At 37.7% G+C, this 27,467-nt stretch overlaps 1 protein-coding gene across 1 annotated transcript in view; it reads right to left on the reverse strand.

Annotated features, from left to right (window-relative positions):
• Positions 1 to 3,274: 3,274 nt before the first annotated feature.
• TBX18 (T-box transcription factor 18) overlaps positions 3,275 to 27,467 on the reverse strand; it is a 29,839-nt gene continuing 5,646 nt past the window's right edge. The window contains exons 4-8 of the mRNA XM_043593038.1: positions 25,567 to 25,738; positions 17,507 to 17,674; positions 13,977 to 14,041; positions 7,836 to 7,930; positions 3,275 to 6,283 (exon numbers count right to left, since the gene is read on the reverse strand). Of these exons, the coding sequence (XP_043448973.1) occupies positions 5,559 to 6,283; positions 7,836 to 7,930; positions 13,977 to 14,041; positions 17,507 to 17,674; positions 25,567 to 25,738 (1,225 nt within the window). The 3' untranslated portion in view covers positions 3,275 to 5,558. The remainder of the gene's footprint in view (positions 6,284 to 7,835; positions 7,931 to 13,976; positions 14,042 to 17,506; positions 17,675 to 25,566; positions 25,739 to 27,467) is intronic.

The raw sequence follows: 27,467 nt of genomic DNA on the forward strand, positions 1-27,467 counted from the left end.
CATCCATTCACATTAGATGTCCAGAACAAGCAAATCTATAGATAGAAAAATAGCTTAGTGGTTGCCTAGGACTTTGGGGTAAAGAAGGGGTAGAGGGAAAGGTGGGGTGATTGTTAATTGGCACAGAGATTTTCGCAGGGTGATGAAAATGTTCTAAAATTGATTGTGGCAATGGTTGCACAACTCTGAATATAGTAAAAACCATTGAATTTCTCACTTTAAATAAGTGAATTGTATGGCTTGTGAATTGTGGCTCAACAAAGCTGTTATTCAGAAAAATACTTCGCCCTTATTAAGTTATTCTAGGACCTGATCACTATAATGTAAAATGTGGACACAGGATGTGTATGAAGATCCAGCCTTGTATAAATTCAATGAATTAGAGAATAATCAACTGTTTTATATTATTGTATGTGAGTCTCAGCATGAATCAAACCCTTCAAAAAGACACATTCAAGTGTTTTCTGGATGATGATTTAAATTTATTTTGAATGTACTTGAAATGATCTCTAGATATTTTACTACTTATTCCAAATTGAAATAATTTTATGCCATTCAATAAGAGCATCATGAAAAAGAAATTTTATTAACATCTTTTTCTGTTCACTGTAAAGTAGCAAATACCTTAAGTTCAGATTCTTCCAAATACTAAAACATTAAAGTATGCTCTACATAGTATAACTAACAAAGGATAGTTCCATTTAAAAGGTAAATTCTAAGTAATCCAATAAATTTTTTAATTTTTTTTTCAACGTTTATTTATTTTTGGGACAGAGAGAGACAGAGCATGAACGGGGGAGGGGCAGAGAGAGAGGGAGACACAGAATCGGAAACAGGCTCCAGGCTCTGAGCCATCAGCCCATTGCCTGACGCGCGGCTCGAACTCACGGACCGCGAGATCGTGACCTGGCTAAAGTCAGACGCTTAACCGACTGCGCCACCCAGGCGCCCCTCTAATCCACTAAATTTAAAGTAATCCTGCCAGGGGCGCCTGGATGGCTGAGCGTCCGACTTCGGCTCAGGTCATGATCTCGCGGTCTGTTGAGTTCAAGCCCCACGTCGGGTTCTGTGCTGACAGCTCAGAGCCTGGAGCCTGTTTTGAATTCTGTGTCTAACCTCTCTCTCTGACCCTTCGCCGTTCATGCTCTGTCTCTCTGTCTCAAAAATAAATAAACGTTAAAAAAATAAAATAAAATAAAATAAAATAAAATAAAATAAAATAATCCTGGTTATGGTATGTTCTTTGTAAAAATAGATATACACAAATATGTATTTTTTTCCAAAAGACCTATATAAAGATATATTTTTATAAAACTATTTTCCTATTATACAGCGGGGAATGTTTTCTATAAACTGTCATATGAATTTAAAACTGAAAGGAACAGTAAAGTTCCTCATTTCGGCTACCCCTTTCACACATAAAAAAACTGAGAACTGAGGTGATGAAGTTTTTGTCCAAAATCATGATTGGGAAGTCCATGGTTTGAAACCAAGCTCCCTAATTCCCAAGGAATGATGTTCTCACCATACCAAAATTCAAAAAAAAAGAAAATTTATTATTTGAAAGTCTATCAGCATGTAGGACACTATGTTTATATATGTCTTGGATGTTTTTATGCTTGAATATCTATTATTTGCTCATTTCCATCACTAATGTTTTTAAGCTTTGAGCTCTTAGAAGGTTGCATTCATGTATATCTACCTAACTGTTCACATAGTCAACCTTACTCTCAACTCAGCATGTATTTTTTAAGTTTATTTTGAGAGAGAGAGAGAGAGAGAGAGAGAGAGAGCGCACAGGGGAGGGGCAGAGAGAGAGGGAGAGAATCCCAAGTAGGCTCCGTGCTGTCAGCACAGAGCCCAATGCGGGGCTCTAACTCACAAACCATGAGATCATGACCTGAGCTGAAGTCGGACACTTAACCAACTGAGCCATCCAGGCATCCCTCAGCACGTATTTTACAGAATGACTGACAATCAAGGATATTAAAACATAATGTGGTAATAACTTAATAAAATTATTTAATTTCCAATGGAAAGTTTTAGAAAACCCCCATGTAAATGAGTCAATAAACTCCCCATGAGGAAACCCGGCATGGTTGCACTTTGAAAGGATTCTTTACAAACCTGTCTAATTAGAGACAGCATCAGCATAGCATCCACCAGCTCTGCCATGACTCCTGAAAGAAGCTCAGGAAATGATTATTTTTAATGGCTTTACACCAAGTTTGGTTAGAGAGCCTTCTCCTTGCACCTTCCTCTTCCCTTCCAAATCTTTCCAGAATTGCCCTACTCCAAAAATTGCTCTTTTCTTCTAATCAAACTTCTGGCTACCTCCAAAGCTTATGTTTATCTAATTCATAGTGAGGTGCAAGTTGCTGATTTAGGTTTAAATCTGGGGAGTGATGTCTCAAGAAGAATTCACATTTTTTTAAATGTTTATTTATTTTTGAGAGAGAGAGAAAGAGAGCGGGGGAGGGACAGAGAGAGAAGGAGACAGAATCTGAAGCAGGCTTCAGGCTTTGAGCTGTCAGCAGAGACCAATGCAGGGCTGGAGCTCAAACTGCAAGATCATGACCCGAACCGAAGTCGGGTGCTCAACCGACTGAGCCACCCAGGCACCCTGAGAGGAATTCACATTTTAAAGTGAGGTTTCTTTTGCTCAAAATTCCATTAATTAATGTGAAGAGTGAGGGTGATCCTTTGCTAGATCAGCAACCTTGTGCTCCAATCTCTTCTGGGGACTGTGGAAGTCTCCTGACCCCCTACATTCCAGAAATCAGGGGTCAGCAAGTGGGTGCCCTGCTTGTGAAAAGCTGTTGACCTCTGGGAAGGAGCTTGTATAGAAGCAAGTGTTAATTTTCAAAATGTGACTGGCTGTGATAGCAGCAACATCACCTCATCACAATGTCCCTTGGAATGTTTTCCAGTCAAGGGGTCTAGAAGTGATCTGTCATCACTGGTCAGTGGTAAAAGCGCCTCATTCTTGTATGCTTGCCCTTCTCCCCTGGACCAGAAACAAAACATACCACCATGTCCTTCTCTTCTTACATTTGAATTTTCATGTGTTCAACATTTGTCAGGGCTTCACCTTCAATGACATGGTCAGGGCACCAAGAAATTATATTTAACACATGAAAAATGAATGCCAGACCCATTTTGCCATGCCTTGTAATCGAAAGCTACAAAATTTGTGTTTGGGGTGTTCATATGTGTGCTTGTTCTTGGAACAACATTTATAGACACTTTAAATGATTACCCTCCAAAGTCATAAAAGGGTTTAGTAACACACTTTAATATATAATTTCTTAAGCACTTTTTTAATAAAATACAGATATATAATTATAATTATCAATGCATGTATGTCATTTAATATAATGATAAAAGGCTAGTCTTTGAAGTGACATGGTGATTAATATTTACAGTAAAGCCTAAAGGAAACAGCAATTTGTACAATATTGCTAAATCAAAAAAATTAATAAAAAATTCTACTCGTATTGTGGTATCATTTCATATCACCAACAGCAAAAAGGAAAATGCTCTCCCTATTAGTATATATGGGGATGGATCATTAATTAATTTCCATGTCTTATTAAGATAGAAAACTCTTGTTCTTGAACTGTACTAAGCATTAAGGCTGGGATGTACTCATGAGGACTTTTCCTAAATCTCTGTCAAGCAATCAACACCACACACAAACACCTTATACAGATCTACCTACTGGAAATAGTTTGTGTCCCTTCGTGCTAATCTTCAATTTAAAAATCAATACTAATTTGATGAATTGTTACAGAATCCATGGGGAAATTTATCAACATCCATAAACAGAGTCATATCCTGTGCAACTACTTTTCAAATAGTTATCAGCCTAAATATTTAACAGCCATGTTGTTTTAAAGTACAGAAGCAAATCAGGAACTACACCCTTTCCCCATCTAAACTAGGGAAGAGTTAAAGCAATTCTGTTTACAAATGGAAGGAAATCACACTGCTTTAGCTTGACAAATATATGAAAGGTCGTTAATGAGTCAAGGAACAGACGTATTACTTTAGTTTCTCAACAGACAGATGGTAATGCTCCTCACCATGCATTCTTAGCCTTTCTGATTCATCTCATAATGTGCTATCGAAGTTACTTGTTTTGAAATCTTTAACCATGTATACATTATTTTAGGGATTTTTCAAAAACTAATTCTGTTTTCATTTTTCCAGTTTTGAGGTCGAAAATGCTGCTGAGGTTAAAAGTTTTATAGATCCTTTATCATAATTAGTATCTTCCTCCTTCATCCTGTAAGAGGGTCTTTATAGTAATGGGCTTTGGCCTTTGCACTACAACCCCCAAAAGACAGATTGCTGGAGATAACCCCCTGAAATTCCTCACAGTGTTATTTAATACCATAAAAGCCTAGAATCTATCTGTTTCAGGAAAGACTCAGAGAAACAAAGTTAAGGAGGAAGGGAGGTTTCAATTTGTAGGAGTTACGAGACGTAAATAAGTAGCATAAATGCCTTTTTCCTTATAGATCATGGATCAGGAATCTCAAAGCAAAATGGAAAAAATATCCTGAATGAAAAACCACACTATAAAAATCTAAGGGATAGCTGACAACATTATTCCCCTTGATTTAAAAAGACAGACACTTCTCATTGGAATCAAAGAATTTGAGGTGGATTTATTTTCTTTTTACCATTCCACTCATATCATGTGTTCCTTCCCTGGCAAAAACTGGAATTTAAAAATGTTTACTAGAACATTCTTTAACGGTCTACTTAAACTAAATAAAATGAGCAAAAAACCCAAAATACTAGAAATTTATTCTCTGCAGATGAGTAAGTACCTCTTATATACCCAATGGAAAGTGAAAAGAAAGTACAAGCCTCTCTTCCACTTTACTTAAGTGAAAAATTATCATAGGTCATGGATTTTTACAGAACCAAGGTCATCTACTATCTGTGACAAACAAGAGCAAGCAAGAACACAAAAGCTAATCCTTCATGATTACAAATACCTCAGAACTAATACCAAGACCTCAACTGGCTTTTGCATTTTAGGTTCTCACATTGTGCCCAAGAATAACAGAAATCACAAGACTCCGTGTGCTGGTTACTGTTAGTTATCAACACTCAAGTATGAAACTGTGTAGAGCATTTTTCTGATAAATTAAGTTATAAGTTTTGGTCTGGTTAGTATCACTGCCAAGTTTTAAGTTTGCTGTTTGGTTTTTAAAAGAGTCTGAGAATTTTGGTTAAACATTATTACTTATGCCAATACTCTGTGCAACTAGACGAAATGGGTGGGGGGGAGGGAGGATGTGGTTTTGTAGGCTGCAAAACTTCACATGCTATATACGGTATATGTATATACCATAGATAATTACAATCTCACCATGAGAAAGTCAAAACACTCAGTGAGCCTTCACTTCCTATTATATGTAAATCTTACAAGCTACTGATAGTTTCTTTTCATATTGCTTTCAAAAAAAAAGAAAAAGAGAAAGAAAACAAGAAAAGAAAATACATTAGACCAATCTGAATATGGTTTAAACTTCAAGGATTCATCAGACCATATGTGCAGACACTTGAGATGATGACAGAGTTAAGCTTCCTAGGGTCCTAGAGTCAAAGAAACTCTGCTGACCCCCACTGCTAAGCAGGTGCACTCCTTCCACAGGGGGCAACATCTGCCGATCGGTCATGGTCCCACTCGGTGAGGACCCCAAGAAACTTCCTTGGGAAGAAACAATTTTCTCAGGACTGGCAGCCAGCTTGGGGGATGTAGAGAAATTATATCCATACAAGGCACAGGGGCTGTGTAACCTGAAAGTGTTATAGGAACCCTGATGGGTCTGGTTAGCAGCAAAGGCGTTGCTGGAAGGTGAAGGCATGATGTACTGGAGCTGGGGGGACATCCCCGAAATCTGCATGGACAAGCTGGTCTGTGGGCAGCTGAAAGTGTCCCCATCAGCGCCGCCCATGGACATGTTCACAGAGGTGCTGCTGCTCACGCCCACATAGGAAGGAGTCCTGGGCGCGGCGAAGGTCTCGCCGGTCTGGTTGGTGAGCCTGTTGTAAGTCTCGGCCAAGGATGTGCTGTATCGGTTGAGGGTGAGGCCAGAGCGGGCACAGGCAGAGTAGTCAGCTGGGGCCAGGCTACACAGCTGGCTGGTGTTGGGCCCCAGATGGAAGGCAGGAGAGGAGCAAGGGGAGCCAGACAAAAGATGAGGGTGGGTGGCAGGGACACCACTCCCAGAGCCTTGGAGCAATGTGGAGGAACTCGTACTTCCTACAAAAGAAGTTGAAATGTAAAGAGCAACGACTCTACAGCCATGTCTGCCTTTCGATTTTGTGAGCATGAGCGAGACACAGCTTGTCACAAGGAAGCCTATGCTGAACAACGAAAAGGAGATGCTTTTGTCTCTCAAGGAATTACAACTTAACTGAATTCCGACAGCAACATGTTAGACACAGATCCTCTCAATATTCCCAAGGCAAATGATCTCCCCAGGCAATAATTTTTTGTTTTTACTGCAGAGGATATTAGGACACTGCCACATAGAATTTTCACATTTTCTCCCTCCATCAGCTTTCCCAAAGGCTTCGGATTTTTCTCTAATAAATATTACGAATACTGACTTTTCTGGCAACTTTATAAATTTCATCTCACTCTGTATCATCTTCAGAAAGTATAGTCATCATCTGTCTTCTTTCCTTATTTTACTTTTTCAGCAGACCTTGCTCTGGGTCGATATGTTTTCTTGCAAGAAAATAGAAGTAACTTAAAGGAAAGAGTCAAACTGGTCAAAGACACATCCTGCCTCAAACACATCTGCAGCTTCCCACCAAAAGCTTGCGTGCATCAATGGCTGTACCCCAGAGGGCTATTGCAAGAAGACAATAGTCTAGAACTTCAAAAATCTTATTTCCAACCAGAAAACAGGTTGGTGACTCACATGCTAACACGAGAGCAAAGGCCCACCATATAAACAGTCCTTTGAAACAGAGAGGGTGGTTAACCCTGGGTCCAATCAATAATGGTGGTGGTGGTCCTCTTCCCCTCTCTGGATTCGCTGGCAGATTGATGTTTGCAAACTTGACAGAAGTTAGGGGGAGAGGAGAATTCCAACAGGCTGGACAGGTTGTAAAGCCTTCATTCCTCCAGCAACAGTGTTTTATATAGCTTCTCAAAATAATCTAAAAGCCCAAGCCGGTCAATGATAATTATCTAAAACCCAGCATGTTAATTGTCACCGGGTTGCTGGGCAGGATCAGGCATAAAAAGCCTGAGTGCAGGAGTGGGCTGAGCTTCCTACCTACTGAGCAGAGAAGGAAGCATCATTCCTTGGCATGCAGCTCTCCATGAGGAAACACTAGCCTGAGCTTGGGGGTAATACTCAGAGGTGAGCCAGAGGAAGTCTGCCTGAGTGTGCCTGACCTTCTCAGCATAAATCCAACAGGAGAACCGTGTCTACAGGCAATGCTGCTGAAGGAAGTGAAGAAAGAAGCTGGCAAGAAAGGGTGAACTGGGACCACCACTGGCGACTCCCTGCGCAGTGCGCCTGGCACAGGAGCTCACAGTCCGATGCTAATTTTAACAAGATGTTTAAGGGTGACATAAAGGTCGTGAAATATATAAACAGCCTAAAACATCCAAGACTTCACCTATGACCATTTTTCTGGTCCCCATCCTCATTCCACACAGAAGAGATGGATCCTGTCACAAGAGGATGTTGGTAATGAGGTCACCATTGTAGATGCAAATGACTCATTCATTTTTCAGTGCCCGAGCTTCCAGTCAAGAACTGGCTGTATCTATGACCCAGGAGACTTTGTTTTACCTTGCTTGGGAATTCCAGGGATATCTTCAAAGGTGAGAGTCCGCAGTGAAGGTCTCCAGAATGCGTATGACTCCACAAGGGCTTCCAAACCCATTCTAAATGGAAGGATCGGGATGGAGGCGGACAAAAGAAGCCTAGTTAGGAGCAGTTGGAGCTTTCGGCAGTAATAAGCAGCTCAGAAAACATCACCGGTGTTGATGGTGGCCCCCCCACATTGGTAGGGTAGGAGTTTGGCACAGGCACGAAGAAATGCTTCAGAGATGGGCTACATTCTGTCACCAGGTGCACAAGATGATGGAAACCACCCAAGATGTCCTGTTAACATTCTCAGAAAACTAAGCCGACCTCGGAGAATAAAAAGCTGTCCCTCTGTGCTAAGGAACTGAGGCGAAGAGGTCCATCCTAGCTGATGTGAGTCCAAGGCCCTGCTGGGATCTAGAATCCACCCTCTTTCCCTGTAACATTACTTCTCCCTCTGATGAGCAAGGCTTTGCGACAAAAGCATGACCCTGTAAAGCCAATTTTGCTGAAGAGGCACTTCTGCCCATCATTCAGTGCCTCAGTAGCCAACTTTAGAAGAGCACTCATCCAAAGAAAACTGACTACTCTCTGGGGGGCGCAATCTCCACCACACCCAGTAGAGCCAGGATGGGCTCCCCTCCAGCAACAGGGAGTCCAGGAAGGTAGGAGGCAGCACTGACCTCTCAGCCCAACATGCAGAAGGAGCACAGGAAGGTGATCTCACAGGCTGGTGTAGTATCTGGGGCTAGTATCAGCATCATTCTTTTCAGGCCTTTACAAACACTTAATGAATGGATACTTAAAGACACAGGACAAGTTGGTTGTAAACCATTTACATGAAATATGTATATTTGAAAACAAGGGTAACTACTCTAAATACATACATAAAGGTATGTATGTATCTCCTACCGTAAGTGATTCAGAATCTTCTTCTCCTTATATCAGATAACTAAGTCCTCTATGTTCTGGAAATGAGGCACTTCACTCACCCATTCTCAAGACCTCAGTCTTCCCTCAACTACCACAGCCCTAAGTGATTTGTAGGAAATGCCTGCTTTCTGAGTGTCCAGCAATACTCAGACATCTCTTGTGACTGTCAAACACACTTTTATTTAACACAGATAATCTATATTTAATGCAAATGTTAAAGATCAGGTCTTTCTCTAATAGCTTGTGCTCAACTTGCTACTTCCTCTGGACACCTTGCATCCCCAAATAAGAACTATGAACAAAGACTACAGGAACCCCCTCATCCTGGAGTCATATCACCTACATGACATGGGGAAAACTCTCTAAACACTCATAGTGAGTGCTATATGCAGATAAAAACATCTTATACAACTTGCCCTACTGTTCTAAGGTTTTACACACTGAATTTACTTCCTTAGAGTGTTCAGAGTATAGAATCTATTAATTTGTTGACGTCTATCATGACTCCACGGAGCATCACTACCACATCTTAGTGATAGAAGGGACAGCGATATGTGTGTGGATGGGTGGTGTGAGTACCCATCACCGGTTGCGTGTATGAGCCATCCTCACGTGAGCCCAAGCATGGAGCTGACTCATCTCTCAAGTCGTAAGTTCAGGGGGTGCTGCTCTTAAAGCACTTCAAAGAGCCATCACCAGTCCCACACAGGTGCTAGTACTGGGCTGCCAAAGGGGAGAGAGGGGAACAGAGTGGACCCTGCACATGCCTTACACCTGGGCTGCACTGAGAGTTGAAGGGCAGAATCTGGCTTTGGATATAATCAGTGTTGCACAGAGAAAGGATTATTTCATGGTAAGAACACTGGATTGGGGGTCAGGAGAATTGGGCTGTGGCTGCAACTCATTAAAATTCATTGTGTGACCCTAAGTAAATGTTTTAACCTCCCTGGACTTCAGTTTCCCACAAAGTGAGGATTCTTTACAAAAGCTCTGCCTCATTTCCTAGCGCTAAAATTGTTTGCTACTAAGTGATTTTTCCAAAACCAGACATCATATCTGTGGCTGACTACAAGCCAAATGCAAGATCACTCTACTCAGTAATATTTTACATACATGAAAGTATTGATTTGGGGGCAGTTTGGCAGCTTGGTCAGTCCCAAAACCCATGTAGCCTGCAGGTTGCATTTAATACTCAACTAATGAATGCTGGGGACTACTTATCTGATTCATCTATATTTAGCTTGTACTCAGTTTTTATGACTTTCTAGAAACAAGCTTTTTTTTAATCCTAAAGAATGTTAGGATGCAGTTTTGTATAAAACTGCTTTTTTATTACCACATGGATGAGTTCTAGTAATCACAGTTCTAAGTACTAAGGATACCAAAGTGGTCACGGAGTGGTCTCAAGGGGAGTTTGCTAAGAGGTAATTAATAAGCATCCACTGGACTTAGACATGTATTAACTGCAGAGATGTGCATTATTGCATTATCTGTTTTAGCCGTGTAAACTTTACTATGCTTCAAATACAAATCCATAGACCAAATTCTTGGGGAGACGTTATTGATCATCACAAATGTATAATCCCAAGCTTTAAAGGGATGCTCTGAAGGTGACATATCGACAAGTCAGCTGACTTGGAGCTATCGATATTTTTCTCGAGGCTGCTGTTTCACACTGCAAGTTCCAGAAAGGATTTCAGATATTGTGCAGGAAACAGTTATAAAATATTTATTAGCTGAATCTGGACTTTTTAAAAAAGGCCTTCATTTTCTCCAGTAATGGAGACTTTTCCCATCTAGTTAAAGAAAAGATAAAAGCACCTCCTGCAGGAGTGTAGCCAAGGCGATAATTTATACAAGATGCCTTTGAACAATTTCCACATTTTATCACCACCCTAATTTATGCTATCAAATGGCCAAGTTTATTTAGTAAAATGGTTATGTTTTTCCTGAAGTATTTAAAGCAGAGAAATTTCTGTACCTTCCTGAGTAAAAAATTTTATAGGGTCAAACCCAAGGCCTAACTGAAGAATGAAACTATTCTCAGCACATAAATTCTCTTTCACGTAGCAAATGTCTTGCAGGAGAGCTTTTAAGGGTTGAAGCTACTGATTCCTATAAAATAGGCTGTGGAGCCATAAATAACCAGGAAGGGATAATTTTTAATTAAAGCAAATTGTTTTATAAAGTTTAAAAAATCACAAGTCCATGTTTATTTCTTGTCCTGCTTAATTTGTTTATTTCATGTGTGGGGAAAAATAAAAACAGAATTTATGTTAAAAAGTAGTATCAACAAGACAACACAACCAGGGGTATTAAAGAAATATAATTAACTTTTTCTCTTGGGCTTTCTTCTCTATTTCTGTGAAAAAAATATCACTCCTTCCCCAAGCCCTCAACACCAAGGCACCCTCCAAGTTTTACATATAACTTACTCTTTTTTTAAAGGAAAATAATAGGTAAGTTAGAAATCTTCAAAGCTGACCAAATCCGCTCCTCTATACATGTGTTTTTGCATTTATCAATAGAAAATGTTAAAATTAAATTTTTAAAAAGAGGATATTGATTTATAAATATTTAGCATTCCAAAATAAGGACTGAAGAGCTATCTATCATAAGCAGGAAAACTAATTTTAATAAGCTAAAAATTAAAATTATTTACTTCACTAACAAAAAGCTATAGAGAGGCTCAACATGTTTTTCTTGTACTGTGACACTGCTTAAATAATTGGCGCAAACAAAAAAAATTTAACAAAGTGTTAAAACTTAAAATTTAGTAAGTGTTAAAACATAATTCATTATGTTCTGTATGTCCATTAAAAACTAAAAATTTTAGGGGCACCTGGGTGGCTCAGTTGGTTGGGCATCCTACTTCGGCTCAGGTTATGATCTCTCGTTGCGTCCGTGAGTTCGATCCCTGCCTCAGGCTCTGTGCTGACAGTTCAGAGCCTGGAGCCTGCTTCGGATTCTTTGTCTCCCTCTCTTTCTGCACCCCCCACCCCACACTCTGTTTATCTCTCTCTCAAAAACAAATAACGTAAATTTAAAAAAATTTTTTTAAAAACTAAAAAATTAAGAGTCAGTAAAGAAATAGGAACAAGCACTATGGATGCGACAACTCTATACTTGTAAAACAAAGGGAAGGAAAAAATTCATATCAAACCTAGTATTTTGACTTCGTGATACCAAACAAAGACTTAGTTTATTTTCACCAAACCCACAGATTTTTTTTCACTGACCAAATTTTAAAAACCCAATGTTTTTCATTATGCTGATGTTTCTAGAATTCTTTGTGAAAACTTGTCACATGCATCTTATCATCTCACTTCTATTTGTAGGCTCATTCACTATTGTTATCTATCCAAAATACACCTTTAAAAATATTTTTAAATGTATTGCTTCAAAAATGAACCGACAGTATACAAGCAGTGTGATTCTCCCAGTGTTGACAGCAGTGATGTGTTTGGTAGGTTAGTCCTATAGGAGAAGCTGGACACAGTTCCTGGCTATATATTCTTTACGCCTCAATGCTGCCTTCCTGGAGTTTCAGCGAGTTTTAATAAATGTATTCTCTGCTTTAAAAAAATAATGAATTGGAAGTAATGTAAGACTCTTAAATGGATAAATACTATACTGCTATAACCAAAACCACAAGAAGATTCCATTAAGTGCTTGTCCAGGTAGAAAAGAAGTCACCCCAAAGGCTCCCTTCAGTCCCTCACCAGTGACCACCTCGGTTACTAAATTATTCAGCTTTTAAAAACTCCTCTGAACAGCAAAGTTAACTAAGAGCTAATGTAACAGCAAAAGCCAAGCAAAGTTTTCTCCACACTGAAACAAACATCTAAAAAAAGACAGAATAATTTCAATATATCAGACAACAGGTATTATAGGAATACCTGCAAATCTTCCTACAAAATGAAGAATTTCAGAGGGAATTATTGGCCAGTCCTGTTATTCGTCAGTCTTGTTGATCTACCTGCACTAAGTTAAAGGCTACTCCACTCTCAGTGCATTTCAGCTGCATTTTAGTCCTCCCATTGCACGGTGTTTTAACAATGCCATTGCATATGAAGATGAAATCAAACCTCTTCAAGCACTTGAGTGTATTCTGAGAAAAAAAATCTCTGTCTGCACCAACCTTGCCTGATTAATCAACTGGAAGAATGAAAAATCTGGACTACTACCTGATTGTTTCCTCTCAACAATTTTAAATCAAACAGTTCCTAAAACAAGATAATTGGGATTTTGACTTCCTATAGACACAGCCTATGAATACCAAGTTTTCAAGAAGTATTAGAATAATTTCTGGAGTAAAATTATAAAACTTTATCAAATATTTCTTTCTAAAAGCAAAATGCTTTTAAAAACATTTAAGGCAAAGCCTTACCCTGAAAAGGCCTCTGGAGACCGTTAGTCTATTATAACTGTTACTATCAATACTTATCTTAGAAAATGTTGCACCAAACTATTGGAATAGAGTCATATCAATAAATTCAAAAACCCTTGGCACACAGACTAGGGTGATCTGCTTTTTTGATAAAAGTAATAGAGTGGAATTCATTATTGTAGCTCTCCCACTTAGTACAAACACCATAAAACACGCCACAGAAAAAATAAACAAGTGTGTGGCTGTCAGCGGAGCCAAGACAAATTTGGAAACTAAAGAATACCAGCTCTCTTGGCAAAGGGGAGTAGTTTCATATTCTAGTTGGAAATCTGAGGGAAAGAGAAACCCTATCATGTTCGAAAGACAGAATCAATAGATTGTTGTGATATCACTAAGCAAATTCTAAACCGTGAGCAGATGCACAGAGGCTACTGACTTAGAATACTGAAGCCCCAGGGCCTGAAAGGCAGGCTATTGATTTGAGATACTGAAGCCCCGTGCCTAAAGGGCAGGTCTCCTCAAGCCCCCTTCAGAGGTGGCCTGCACTGTGCACCCTGAGAACTTCCATTTTTCAGCCAGCATCACACATCAGAGTTCACCTTAGGAATGGGCAGACCCCAGCACTAGACCCAAAACTAAGTTACCTCCAAGGCCCAGTGTTAGCGACAAATTTTAATCCTCATCAGAAAATGATTTCAAAATCATGTCAGTAAATTTAACTCTTTACCTTGTAATGGAAAATTCACAATAAAAAGCCAAATATATTTATCAGAGCCAAAATGCTCTTCACTAAGACTTACCGGTTACGCCCAGAGTCTCGAAAGCCTTTGGCAAATGGATTCCTATCTATCTTCAGGCGAGTAATCTGCAGAGCAGGAAAAAAGTCATATCAAATATTAGAAATGTCAAGGAAGTTTATTAAAGACAGAAATGGTAGAAGAACTACAAGTAATTCCAAAATTGACTCTCCCCTATTTCTCAGGTATTTTATTATTTTAGCTGCAAATCAAAAGAAAATTTCAGAAATCACCTAGACATTCATCTGCTAAGAAAAAGACAATCCCCATCCATACTCAAACTCTGTAAATAACATTTGTTTTGCTTTTAATATCACTAGAGAAGGAAATTCTGAATCTTCTCTTGATAACTTGTCCTTTGTTTTCAATCCCTCTGAACTAAAGCACTTCCCTTTAACTCTGTGACATGGTTTAATCCTATTTTTATTGGTAATGGATAACAGCTAATATCCAACTTCTATTTATTCAAGTTATTTATATGCTTGAATGCTATTAAGCTTCAACATATTCCTCTCTTCTTCTGAAGGTAATATACACTTCTTTAACTTTTCTGCCTTTGTATTTTTCTTTGTCTCTCTTTGTTTTTTGGCTTTTTTTTTTAAGTTTTTTTTAACGTTTATTTATTTTTGAGACAGAGACAGAGCATGAATGGGGGAGGGTCAGAGAGAGAGGGAGACACAGAATCTGAAACAGGCTCCAGGCTCTGAGCCATCAGCCCAGAGCCTGACGCGGGGCTCGAACTCATGGACCGTGAGATCATGACCTGAGCTGAAGTCGGACGCTTAACCGACTGAGCCACCCAGACGCCCCTCTTTGTCTCTCTTTGAATCATCTTTATGGCTCTCATCTTAAAGTTTTATTCTTTCCTGTTTTTTTTCTGTTGAATCCTGACCTGGTCAGAGCAATATAGTGAATGTCTAACCAGAGGTAACCCTACTGGAAGACTCTAATGAGATTAAATCCTCTTCATGTAGTAGAAATAAATGATGTTTTAATTTTAACTAAAATTTGGGGGTAGAATTTTTACACATGGCCTAATCATTTCCATTAAACATATTTTTTAGTTATACCATCTTGTAATTGACACTAATAAACAACATCTCATCTATTTCTTAACAGATCTGCACCTTGCCCAAAGGAATTTACAGCCTATTTTCAAAGAAGCACATCATGCTTTGTTTTTTATGCTCTTTGGTTTAGTGGAATCTACCAAGTTAATGAACATACTTCCGATGGTACCATTTTGGCTAAGGACAAAAGAAAACTATTGGATAACACTAAGGCCAAAAAAAAAAGGGGGGGGGGGCATCTTTGAAAGTCTTCTGCAGTCCCCTATATTGTCCTCTGTGTGCTCTGTGCAGTACCTGAGATACATGTGCTCCACATGATACTGTCTTAGTATGTGGATAAACCTACCTTATAAAAGATATAATGTAAAGGTTTGCTAATTAATTCAGCATGACTGCCATTCTGTCATTGATGGAGTTCTTTATAATTCATTATGGCTTAATTCTTTGTTTATTTAAATAATATTTAAATAACATTAAATAACTTAAATGTTCATTTAAAGTAGTATTTCAAAGAAGAGTACAGATTTATATAATGGTGCCTTGTCTGAATAGAGATATACTACTATTATCATTATTTTTATTCCTGAGTGCATACTATGTATGCTGTAGTGAGAATTTTATACACATATTTCATTTAATTCTCATGGCAATTTATACATAGTTATTATCCCAATTTTATGTTTTTTTTTAAACTGAGGCTTAAGTTTCCTATGGTTTCATAAGGTTACTTGGCAATAGAATTAGGCTGGGACTCTAGGTTTCAGAACCCATGCTAACCACCAGGCTAAGCTGCCTACCAATTTTCCATGAGTTCTTAAAAATAGTAGCCAAGAAGATAAAAAATGATCATTGCATTTTGTCATTATCAATTTCCTTTCTAAGTTTCTTACCCTATTAATTGATTGATTTGTCAATGTTTATCAACTGGTGTTAGTCACCAACATGTACCAAAAGCTTATTGTATCTTGTTTATTGTATCACAGAGGCTGGGAGAATACACACATTTGACATGGCTAATTTGTGCTTGAGACAGAGAAAGAGGCAGAGAGAGAGAAAGAAGATAACTGGGGTTCCTTAAAAGGTAGTGAATATCTCAGCTCTTTTTCTCCCTATGCATTTTTCCTAAAACAAAAAAAATTCATTATCTGCACCTAATATATTTTAAGAATATCTTCCTAATAATCTCCAGTCCTTCTAAAGGTTAATTTCATGCTTGTTTCTAAAAGTCTATATAAAAGCATGACAACGTGAATGAGAGAACGGGACATCTTCAGCTGTGGGGCTGGCATCTCCCCATGGATGAGAGGGGATGAGCCTCCCAGCCCTAAAGTAAGATGCAGAGGACAGAATCCAAACCTCCTCATAAGCTTTAAAACAACAGAAACCACAACAGAGTTTAACATCTAACTGAGATGTAAATAAACGTAATAAGTGGAGAGCTAAAATAATTCTGTTGATCACTAAAACTAAAGAAGAAAAAATCTACCACATACCATATCAGCCTCAACTACATCACAATTTTTTATGAAAACTCGCTGTAACTGCATGGACTAAAAAATTGCCTCAAATCAATTTTCCACTTACTTGACACAGCCTTAAAGAAATACATACACTTACCAATATCAAAAAGAAATACATCACCTCTGAAATTATTACTAATTTTATGAAAAGATTACTCCACAATTGATCTCTCAGCTTATAAGCCTATGTATCACCCTCTGTCACAATTAAAGCCTATCTTGAAAGAAACAGCCCTTGGGGCGCCTGGGTGGTGCAGTCGGTTAAGCGTCCGACTTCAGCTCAGGTCATGATCTCACGGTCCATGAGTTCGAGCCCCACGTCAGGCTCTGGGCTGATGGCTCAGAGCCTGGAGCCTGTTTCCGATTCTGTGTCTCCCTCTCTCTCTGCCCCTCCCCCGTTCATGCTCTGTCTCTCTCTGTCCCAAAAATAAATAAACGTTGAAAAAAAATTAAAAAAAAAAAAAAAAAAGAAACAGCCCTTTTTGTATATGTACCAAAATGACTATATAAGATAAATGCCTCTGAAATATTTCCTATAATACATGGATTATAGTTTTAAAATAATGTGTTATCTTTCAAATTCTACTTGTTTATTTCCTAGGCAATCTTTCATATTCTTCTTGTCTATTTCCACATGCTTTTTAATTTTAATTATGACTTTATAATTCAATATCTCAAAATGGAAAGTAAACCTACATTGCCAGTCATGAGACACATTCTTGTCTAAAGAAATTCTCGTGATAGTAGCCTTACTTGGAGAATCACAGAAGAATTATTTTTATACACACACACACACACACACACACACACACACCCTGGATGTCTCATATGGCAAATGCTTTATGACAGTTGGTAACACTGAGATACAGTGAAAAGGATAGCTAGCTTTCAATTTACCCCTGAAACGAAAAGTCTAGAAAGATACAAATTCTGAGAACAATACCTGCTGATTCTGATAGGCAGTGACAGTCGTGAAGACAGTTTCTGGGAAGGAGAATGCCTTTACTCCCTCCCCAGATGGAACAGGCTTGATGGGAGAAAGATCATCCCCGCAGTCTTTACGGATGACATGGACTCGTGGTTGGTATTTGTGCATAGAATGAAGAATAATCTGTATCAAGGAAAGAAGGCCAAAAATATCAAGAACTTCTGCCCAGTCTTATCACCATGACTAAATATTTAATGTGTAAGAAAAATTGGCAGAAGTGCCAGTTTAATAAAGTATATCAAAAAAATAAATAAAATATATCAAAATTGTAGAGGAAGGGCTAAGAAGTTATTTGTAAAATATGCATAAAACTACAAAAGGAAAAAGAGAGTCATAATTTTGGTGGAACCCTGTGAATAATCATGAACTTAACATCTAATTTTCTGTTTCTGAAAACACAAGAATAAATTCATCAACATTTTATTTTTTTTAATTTTTTTAGATGTTTATTTATGTTTGAGAGACAGAGAGAGACAGAGTGTGAGTGGGTGAGGGGCAGAGAAAGAGAGAATCTGAAGTAGGCTCCAGGCTCCAAGCTGTCAGCACAGAGCCCAACGCAGGGCTCAAACTCACATACTGTGAGATCATGACCTGAGTGAAGTTGGACACTTAACCAACTGAGCCACCCAGGTGCCCCAACATTTTATTTATAATGAGCCAAACGGAACACAAAATCCAAATCAGTAAAACTAAAAATGAGATTTAAATGATTATTTAAATTCCACCACAATCATCCCCTAAAAATAAGTATTTGCACACCAAGGTTTTTCTTAAGAGAGCATTTTTCCTCTATTGGTGATGACAACGTGCCTATTCAAGGGCAAAAGGAATTTTAAGAACACCCAAGGGTCTGCCTTGTGTGTGGCTTGCAATATCCCTGGTTTGCCCAGAGAACCCAGTGTCTACACCTTCATGACAATGAAACTTTCAAAACCCAGGCACCTGGGGATGGAAAAGCTAATGCACTCAGACTCTACTAGGGAAATCTGATAATATGGTTCAGCTACCTTCTACCCAACGATTTCACTTCTGAGAATTTATCCTAAGGAAATATTTCAAATCCAAAACAGCACTTCATGTGGAATAGGCAGTGCACCACTTATAATGGTGGAAAAACAATAAGCCACATGAGCAGATTGGTTAGGTCAATGAAAGTCTATACAATGGGATAGGTGTTATTCAGCCATTACTAAAGCCTGTTTAGGACATTTTTAACCACAAAATAAAATGCTTTGGTTTAAACGTTAAATGTTCCAAGTTTATAAACTTATCACAATTATATGAAAATAGACAATAAAAAGAACCCACCAAAAGCTATGAACAGTGGTCATGTTTAGATGATGGGATTGTGGGTGAATTTTTTTCTCCTTCTGTATACGTTTTATGCTTTCAAGGCATAGGAGGTAGAGTAAAGAAATATCCTTGTCCAGTGAAATTTTTTATTTGCTGCTGAGAGTCCACAGTCAGGTATTCATTAATTAGTTCAGTTAACAAAGCTATATCTTTCCTGAGTTACACAATTTGAATTCAGACTTGGGAGTTTGGGAGTTAAGAAAAGAAATACTTAAACAAAGTCTTGGAAAAACACAGTGATTGACCTGCCTCATGTTTTTCAGGATGCAGACAGTTTAATGAAGCCAAATTCAGAATATTCGGTCAGCCCTAAAACAAACAGCTCTATACCTGGAAAGCATGTTTGCTACCATAAGAGGATGTCTCTACTCCCAGGCAGTAACGAGCACAGTGGTCAATTTTGTTTTGTTTTTCACCCTAAAATTTCCTCTCAGGAGAGGAAATGCCTGGGTGGCGGATCTAATGATAGTGCCTACCAGACCCATTTGATGGGAAGGCGGTTAGTCGTATAAGGAAAGGGTAAGGGAATACAATAGCTCTCATGGTCACGTGTGGACACACACATGAATCTGCAGCCTCTGGAAAAGTCTCTTTCCAGATCTAAAAAAAGGACAGAATTTCAATAACCCATTAGTGGCTCACAAAAAATCAATTTAAAAGGTCTCAACAAGAAACTTTTTAAATAAATAAAATTATAAAGTAGAAACATCGAGTGTGCTCCTTATAGTAAGGATAAGTACTGTTTTGCAAAACATTGTTCACTTTGTGTGTGTTTACTTACACTAGGTCATAATGTAACATGTGCGTGTGTGTGGTTGTGTGAGCCAGGTAAAACACAAATGCAAGATGTATTCTAATGATTCTAATGATCAGTAAATTCCAGAGAAGAAAAAATGGAGAAAGCTACCTCACATCAAATAAACAAAAATAAATACATAGCTAATTTTGGAAGACTAGAATAAACTAACTTGGAATAAAGGAAACTAAAACTGATTTGGGTTTCTGTTTACTAGTCAATGAACGTAGGTTCTGATTTTATGAAGTCTTTGTTCTCTCAAGCAGATTTCTCCATATTGCTATATATACTTAAGTTTTATTTCCTTCTTTATATCCTTACAGAATTTACAAGATGACCTAAGGTGGGGTATACTGGAGTAAGGTATAGAAGTAGCTGATGTATGCCTATGTTTGCACATTAAATGGCAACTGCCTATAGTAAACTGGAGATCGATCATTCAAGCAAAATAACGTGTTTTCAATATTATCTATACAGATTTAGTATATTCCTGGACGTTTTCAGGTAATGCTAAACAAGCCTAGCTCTTCTGAATAAAATAGCATTATTTGCTTTTTAATGATCTATCAAACTTACAATGATGAGTGGTCAATAACATTTTCCTTATTTAATAGAAGAAATAAAACCAGGAGAACTATTGGCCTTATAAACAAGGAGCCCACCATGATAATGCTGAAACTTAAATAATTATATCGGATCTGCATGTACCATGCATGCTCTCTGTTCTGTTTAAATGGAGGATTTTTTTGTTTTCTTTTTGGCATTACCTAGTAACATAGATAGCTACATGGACTAATGTTCATAAACACAGTTTTCTTTGATACACATTTTTTCCACTTTAAAGACACTAGTTCTGAGTCAAAAGAAGCATGATATACTTATCTCTAGTATGAAGGGCCTAAAGTGCCTGAAGTTTGACAGACAGGCCAGCTGTGCCTTATAAAACAGCTCAATAAGGAAACATTACCTGCTGACTCTGGAAATTTTCTAGATGACCTAAATGCCAGTGTTGGAACAAGTCAAGTAAAGGGCCGAGGAAGAGCAGATACTTAGCTCCCTGCATTATTGGTGATGACTGGTACTGACTCATTTTAAAGGTAGGGGTCAAGACAGTAACATCGGATCACAAGCTCCATGGCAAGATGGCCTTGGTTTTGTCTCAGATGTGATGCTGAATATACAACACTCCTTACAAATATGTACTTTCAAGTTCATCAGCTCATCTGATTCACTCAAAATCCTCTGGTTCTACTAAAACACATGAGAAAAACAAGCCTCAGAGCATGAAAGTGACATGCTCATGAACATGAACATGTTGGATCTCCAAGCTGTTACAAGTTTTTCTCAAGGAGATCTTGGTAATCTCCCTTGTAATGCCTTGCTTCCCTACCTGAATCTCAAGCAGAAATGAAAGAGGGTGAGGACAAACTTAGAGCTACGGTGACTATGTCACCAACCCTTTGGCAGCTGAGAAAGAGACCCTCCACAGGTCTCCTGACTATGGCAAGCTGGCCATGCTTCCTTCCAAAGCACCCCAGCACTGTGGGTAGGAGTCCTGCCAATGTTTAAAGACACCATTACCTGTTAAACGTCTTCTAATTTTTCAGAGATGTTCATGTAAAATGTGTCCCTCCAGACAACAAACTCCAGATGAACAGGGAACCATGCACATGATGAGAAGGAAATACCTTACCCAAGCATGCTAACCATCTACACATGGGTAGCCCAAGGACCAGTCTTGGCTGTATACAATCCAACGTAAAGCTGACTACAGATTCGCCATGAAGTAGAGATTATAAAGTCTTTACAACATTCAAGGATTAGTTGTGGAGGGGTAGGACATTCCAGCCTAGATTCTCTTCAATATTCCTCTCTAGATAATCCCTGGTATTTGGAAAGATGAAGTCACATTGAGGAAAACCTAGTAGCACATAACCTCATGTCTCATGCAGTTCTAGGTTCAGTCACAGCCCTATGAAGATTTGAGTCCTATGTTAAACACACTGTGTTTCATGAAAGTCCCAAGTCTACATGCAGTTCTCAGGTCACTATGTTGAATGCTTATATACTTTTAGAAGAGTAAAACTGGGAGGTGAGAGGCCAAAAAAGGTAAGAAAGCAAAATTCACCTCTAATTTGTGTCTACAGCTTGATTAATTAGAAATTACTATCACTTCCTTCAGAATTTGCAGTTAGGGGGACCTTCACCATCTGATGACAGAGGGGTGAGTTCCTAAGAGGTCTCGGAGTCAAGAAAAGGACTACTGAATTAGAAAGTTCCACCATAATGGCACTACTATCTTCCTAGATGCTGAACCACATCAACAATAGAGTAAGAGGGGCACCTGTGTGGCTCAGTTGGTTAAGCATCTGACTCTTGATCTCAGGATCCTGAGTTCAGGCCCTGCATGGGGCTCTGCACTAGGCGTGAAGCCTACTTAAAAATAAACAAATAAACAATAGAAGGAGGAACAATTTCCTAATCTCCAATCTAACCTCACTTGGGGTCATCAAACTGAGTCAAAAAATACAATATAGACACCTTCTTCATGAAGCCTTCCCAATCTCTCCTGGCTGAAATAATGTGGCATCTGTATTTCTCTGGGCAGACAGCATGATCATCTGTATGCATGTCTTCTCTCCCCATCTAGGTTAAATCACTGAAGGCAGAGACTATGGCTTTCTACATTATAATACATTTTACAAAGTCTTAAAAAATATTTTTTTAAGGGGCACCTGGGTGGCTCAGTAGGTTAAGCATCTGACTTCAGGTCAGGTCATGATCTCATGGTTCATGAGTTCCAGCCCTGCATCGGGCTCAGTGCTGACAGCTCAGAGCCTGGGGCCTGCTTCAGATTCTGTGTTTCTCTCTCTGCCCCTCCCCCACCCATTCCGTGTGTGTGTGTGTGTGTGTGTGTGTGTGTGTGTGTGTGTGTGTCTCTAAAATAAACTTGAAAAAAAATTAATAAAAATAAATTTAAAAACATATAATTTTTTAAAGATAAATAATGGAAAAGAGCATCTTCCCTCCTACATTCCCCTCTAGTATCAACTGATTCATACATTTTTACCATGTACAAAGGCAATTTTCTTGCTTCCAAAATAGGTACATATCTTTATCTCCCTGTTTCCCACACTCATTAATTACCTACCCTGTATTAAAATATTACATCCTGCCGTAACCTTAAAAGAAAAATTTCATTGATAGATGACACATTTCTCTAGATTTTTACTGTTTTCTATGTTTTTTGTTTTTCGTAAAAGTGAAATATAATTATTTAGGTATAAGCAATTGAATTTCAATTGCAATGTATTCTTTTGTGTTTAAACAAATGCTATGTGATGATTAATTTTATGTGTCAACTTAGCTGGCCCATGTTCCCTAGATATTTGGGCAAACACAGTCTGGATGTTGCTATGAAGGAATTTGTAAATTTTTTAAGTTTATTTATTTATTTTTGAGAGAGAGAGCATTAGAGCAAGTAGGGGAGAGGCAGAGAGACAGGGAGACAGAGAATCCCAAGCAGGCTCCATGCTGTCAGTGCAGAGCCCAATGCGGGAATCGAACTCAAACTCACAAACCATGACAAGACCTAAGCCAAAATCGAGAGTCAAACATTCAACTGACTGAGCCACCCAGGTGTCCCAGTGAAGTTATTTTTTAGACAAGGTTAATATTTAAGTCAGTAGACTTTGAGTAAAGCAGATTACCCTCCATAATGTGGGTGGGCTTTATTCAATCAGTTGAAGGCCTTAAAAGAAACAGACTGAGGTCCCCTGAGGAAAAAGGAATCCTGCTTTGAGACTGCCTTCATGCTTGAGATGCAGGATCAACTCTTGCCTGGGTCTCCAGCCTGCTGCTGTAGTTCTGGGACCTACCAGCCCCCACAATTACGTGAGCCAATTCCTTAAATAAATCTCTCTCTCTATATATATTTATACACATTCTACTGGTTCTGTTCCTCTGGAGAATACTGTTTGACAGAAAGTCTAATGAGATTACAAACTTTAAATTATATACATAAATTACCATATCTACATCAAATATTGCAGATACATTAAGTATTAGATATAAAGCCAGTTACCTGATGTGAAAAATTTAGAATTAGAAAGTGATTTAAATTACGGAAAGAAGTATGTACTTTATATATGACAGTGTATAGTTTTTAGACCCAATTATCTCTTTAAAAGATATATTCTTAAACTGTAGGACTCTGAAAAGTAGAAGATACTTAAGCTTTTGAAAACAAGTCACACTTAACAGTATTATTTTTAAATTAAAAAAATTTGTTTAACGTTTATTTATTATTGAGAGACAGAGAGAGACAGAGCATGAGCACGGGAGGGGCAGAGAGAGGAGACCCAGAATCTGAAGCAGGCTCCAAGCTCTGAGTTGTCAGCACAGAGCCTGACGCAGGCTTGAACTCACAGTGAGATCATTACCTGAGCTGAAGTCCGACACTCAAGCAACTGAGCCACCCAGGCGCCCCTATTTTTAAATTTTCTATTCTAAAAACAAAAGACCCCTCAATGAACAGGCTGGCAATATTTCAGTCCACTCCCTCAATGAGACAGAAGAAACTAGTGTTCCTTCCCTGAAGTCAAGTGAAAACTGTTACAACTTGACTTTGTAAATAAAGAATAAAAACAGAAATAACTACTGCACTAAAATACAGAGCATGAAGTTGGATTCAGAAATGAAATCTACTATGTTGCTTTTCTGATTTTTTTTTTTTTTTATTTTAAGTAGGCTTCACACCCACCACTGTGGGGCCTGAACTCAGAACACTGAGATCAAGACCTTAGCTGAGATCAAGAGTCAGGCCAATTAAGCCCTCTGATTTTGTTTTCAATCATAAAAGGCAACAAACAAACAAAAGCAATGTAAAATAGATGTGTCTTAAAAATCTAGATGCTGAATTTGTACCACAATGAAATTTATACTTGAATGTTTCTAAGGTCATTGCTTAAGATACTATCTAGCAGTTTACAAATAATACCCCGTCATAAGTGTATTACTAGGTTATGACAGTTTGCATTTTTGTTTGAAAAGATTTACTTATAAATATGCTATCTTTATGTTACACTTTGAAAAATGAACTAGTTGATATTCGATATTCCTTTTATGTATGATGTGTTCTTCAAAAGATATTTCAATCCTGCCTCAATCAAAACCCTCTCAAATAACAAAAACCTAATAGAAATGCTAGCTTTTGATGGAAATCAGCATGTATCCAGAGTTACTTATTTATTAAAATAATAAGGTAGAAATATTGCCTACGAATAATATTGCATAACAATAAGGCGTTAAAAATCACTATATTATTGGAATGACTGACTTTGATTTACATATGTTTCAGCAATTTTAAGACTAAAAAGAATTGTTACTGTAACATTTTGACACATTAGATGAGATTATAAAAATGGGACACAAATAGTGTAAGCCTAGACCATTACTGAGAAGCAATAAGCTTCAAGAGGGAAAAGAGCTAGATGCAGGCAGGACACAATAAACCATTATCCCTGTTGACCCAACTCCTAAGTATTCATAGTCAGACCATAATAATTAGCACCTTATAGGGTTTCAAACATATGTTTTGGCTAAAAAAAGTCTGCCTGAGATTCTTTCATTTTAATACAAATGCAGTATCTAGTTTTAACCTATTAAATGTTTCATAGGATATGCTTCAGGCCACAGGCGTAGTCTCTGATGCAAATATAACCTTGATTTTGCACAGATTAAGCACATGCTGACCAACCAAGAGAGGAATATTATGATCTGAGAGAAGTTCATGCCATTCAGTCAGACACAGTACATATATGTCTATACCACCAATGGTGGCACCTTAGGGAAGCCATCTACTCACATGGCCTTGGTCATCCAGTTCATTGTTGGTGAGCTTCAGCTTGTCAAAGCTGATCACTTGTCTCATCCAAGTTTCCCCGGAGGCAGGCGAGTCCGGATGAATGTACACCCGCGGTGGCACAGGGGAGTCAGCATTACCCGCCACCATCCATTTAGAGCTGTGGTAAACATACCTAGAAGGCAATGACAAGGCTCAGTATATAGAATATTGCTTTCTTGGAATTTCCAAGTCAGTAGAATCAGACAAACTGAATATCTTATTTTTTTTAAGTCTAAAAAACAATTTGTTCTTTACATCCAATACACATAAAATAACATTTCAAGCACTTTTCAAAAACTCTCGGAGGCAGCCGTGGTTTACAGACCTTTCAGAGCAAGTGATGTGTTAAGGGTTTATGCACATTATCACCACCATAAATTCAAGTATCTTCATTCTTATGATTCACACTTATTCACACTAGACATTCCATCTGCATACTGATATTTTCCATTTTTCATCTGGATATTGAATTGACATGAAGAAACTATTAAGTTGTCAAGCTCACCTTTAAGTGAATCTCAAAACACCTTGAGAGCTATACCTTTAAAGTGCCCCACTTCCTTTAAGACCACTTCCCATTTTAGGAATGTACAGGCTGATGAGGTCAATGGTAGAAAGGCAAGGGGAAACTGTCAAAAGTTCTATACTTTCATTTTCTTAGAAAAAAAGTTTAGCTATTATCATTTAGAACATTTTTCTAATTCAATTAAGCTAAAAATTGCAGATAATGTATTAAGTTTAACTTAAAAATTTTGTATAATGAAAAATGTAGGTCTTTATAGCCTATATTTCTCTTTCTCAACCCTTATAAGAAAATTCTTCAGTTTTCAAATTCCACTAATAAAAATATACATCAAACTTTGAAAATAAGGGCATATCTAATTAATATTACTTTTCAAATAAAGAGACCAAACATCCTCTTCTGTTCATTTGTTTCAAATATATTGACTCCATAAGAACAATACATTTAAATAATAATGTTTTAGGTAATAAATAAGATCATATATTCAATCCTATATTCAGATTATCATTTATTAATGTTAATCTAAAATTCACTATTTCAAAAACTAGAAACTAGTATATGATGATTCACTTAGAAAAGGGTATAAAATTAAATTACATACTTAGGTGTTTTCCTTCCATTTGTATTTTAAAATATGACATACAATTTAAAGCAATAATTTGTGAATAGTCTCAGAGAATTCTACCGGTGTTATATGCAAATTTCTTTTAGAAATAGCATGACAGATTTTCATAACATCTCTGGTAAGGCTCTCTGTTTCAACTAATGTCATATATTTTATTCTCTTTTGAGCTCAATATGCCTTCTATTCTTTAATTCCTATCCTTGGGGAAAAAATATATAATCACAAAATTAAAAATAATTTTTAAAAATTTCCCTGAATTGGTATAATGAATTAGGCTTTTGTGAATATTAATTTTACATTACAATAAATCACAAGGATTTTTAACAATCAAATATCACTCTTTGATAGCAGAAAATAACCAAAAAATTTTTTCTACTACTCCTAAAAAAGTTAGAAAATAAAATGCAAATCTTAGAAATTCAAGAAAAAAACTGCACTATAGTTATTCCAAAAAAACCCACACCCACCAAGAGAATACACATTACATGTTACATATTCTTTGTGAAACATTCTTAATACAACTGCTAAAACCAAACTTCTTGGTAAGCATTGTAAGTGAAAACAAATTAATGATTTACAATTTGATCTTTCAAAATTTGACATCTTAATACTATACTTGCAAATACTATACTAGCAAATTTTCTTGCTGTATGTGAGAATAATAAGAATCAATTAAGTCAAAGAAACCACCCAAAATACATGAAAGATATTTGG

Source organism: Prionailurus bengalensis, chromosome B2 (genome assembly GCF_016509475.1).
Source record: "Prionailurus bengalensis isolate Pbe53 chromosome B2, Fcat_Pben_1.1_paternal_pri, whole genome shotgun sequence".
Taxonomy (NCBI): Eukaryota; Metazoa; Chordata; class Mammalia; order Carnivora; family Felidae; genus Prionailurus; species Prionailurus bengalensis.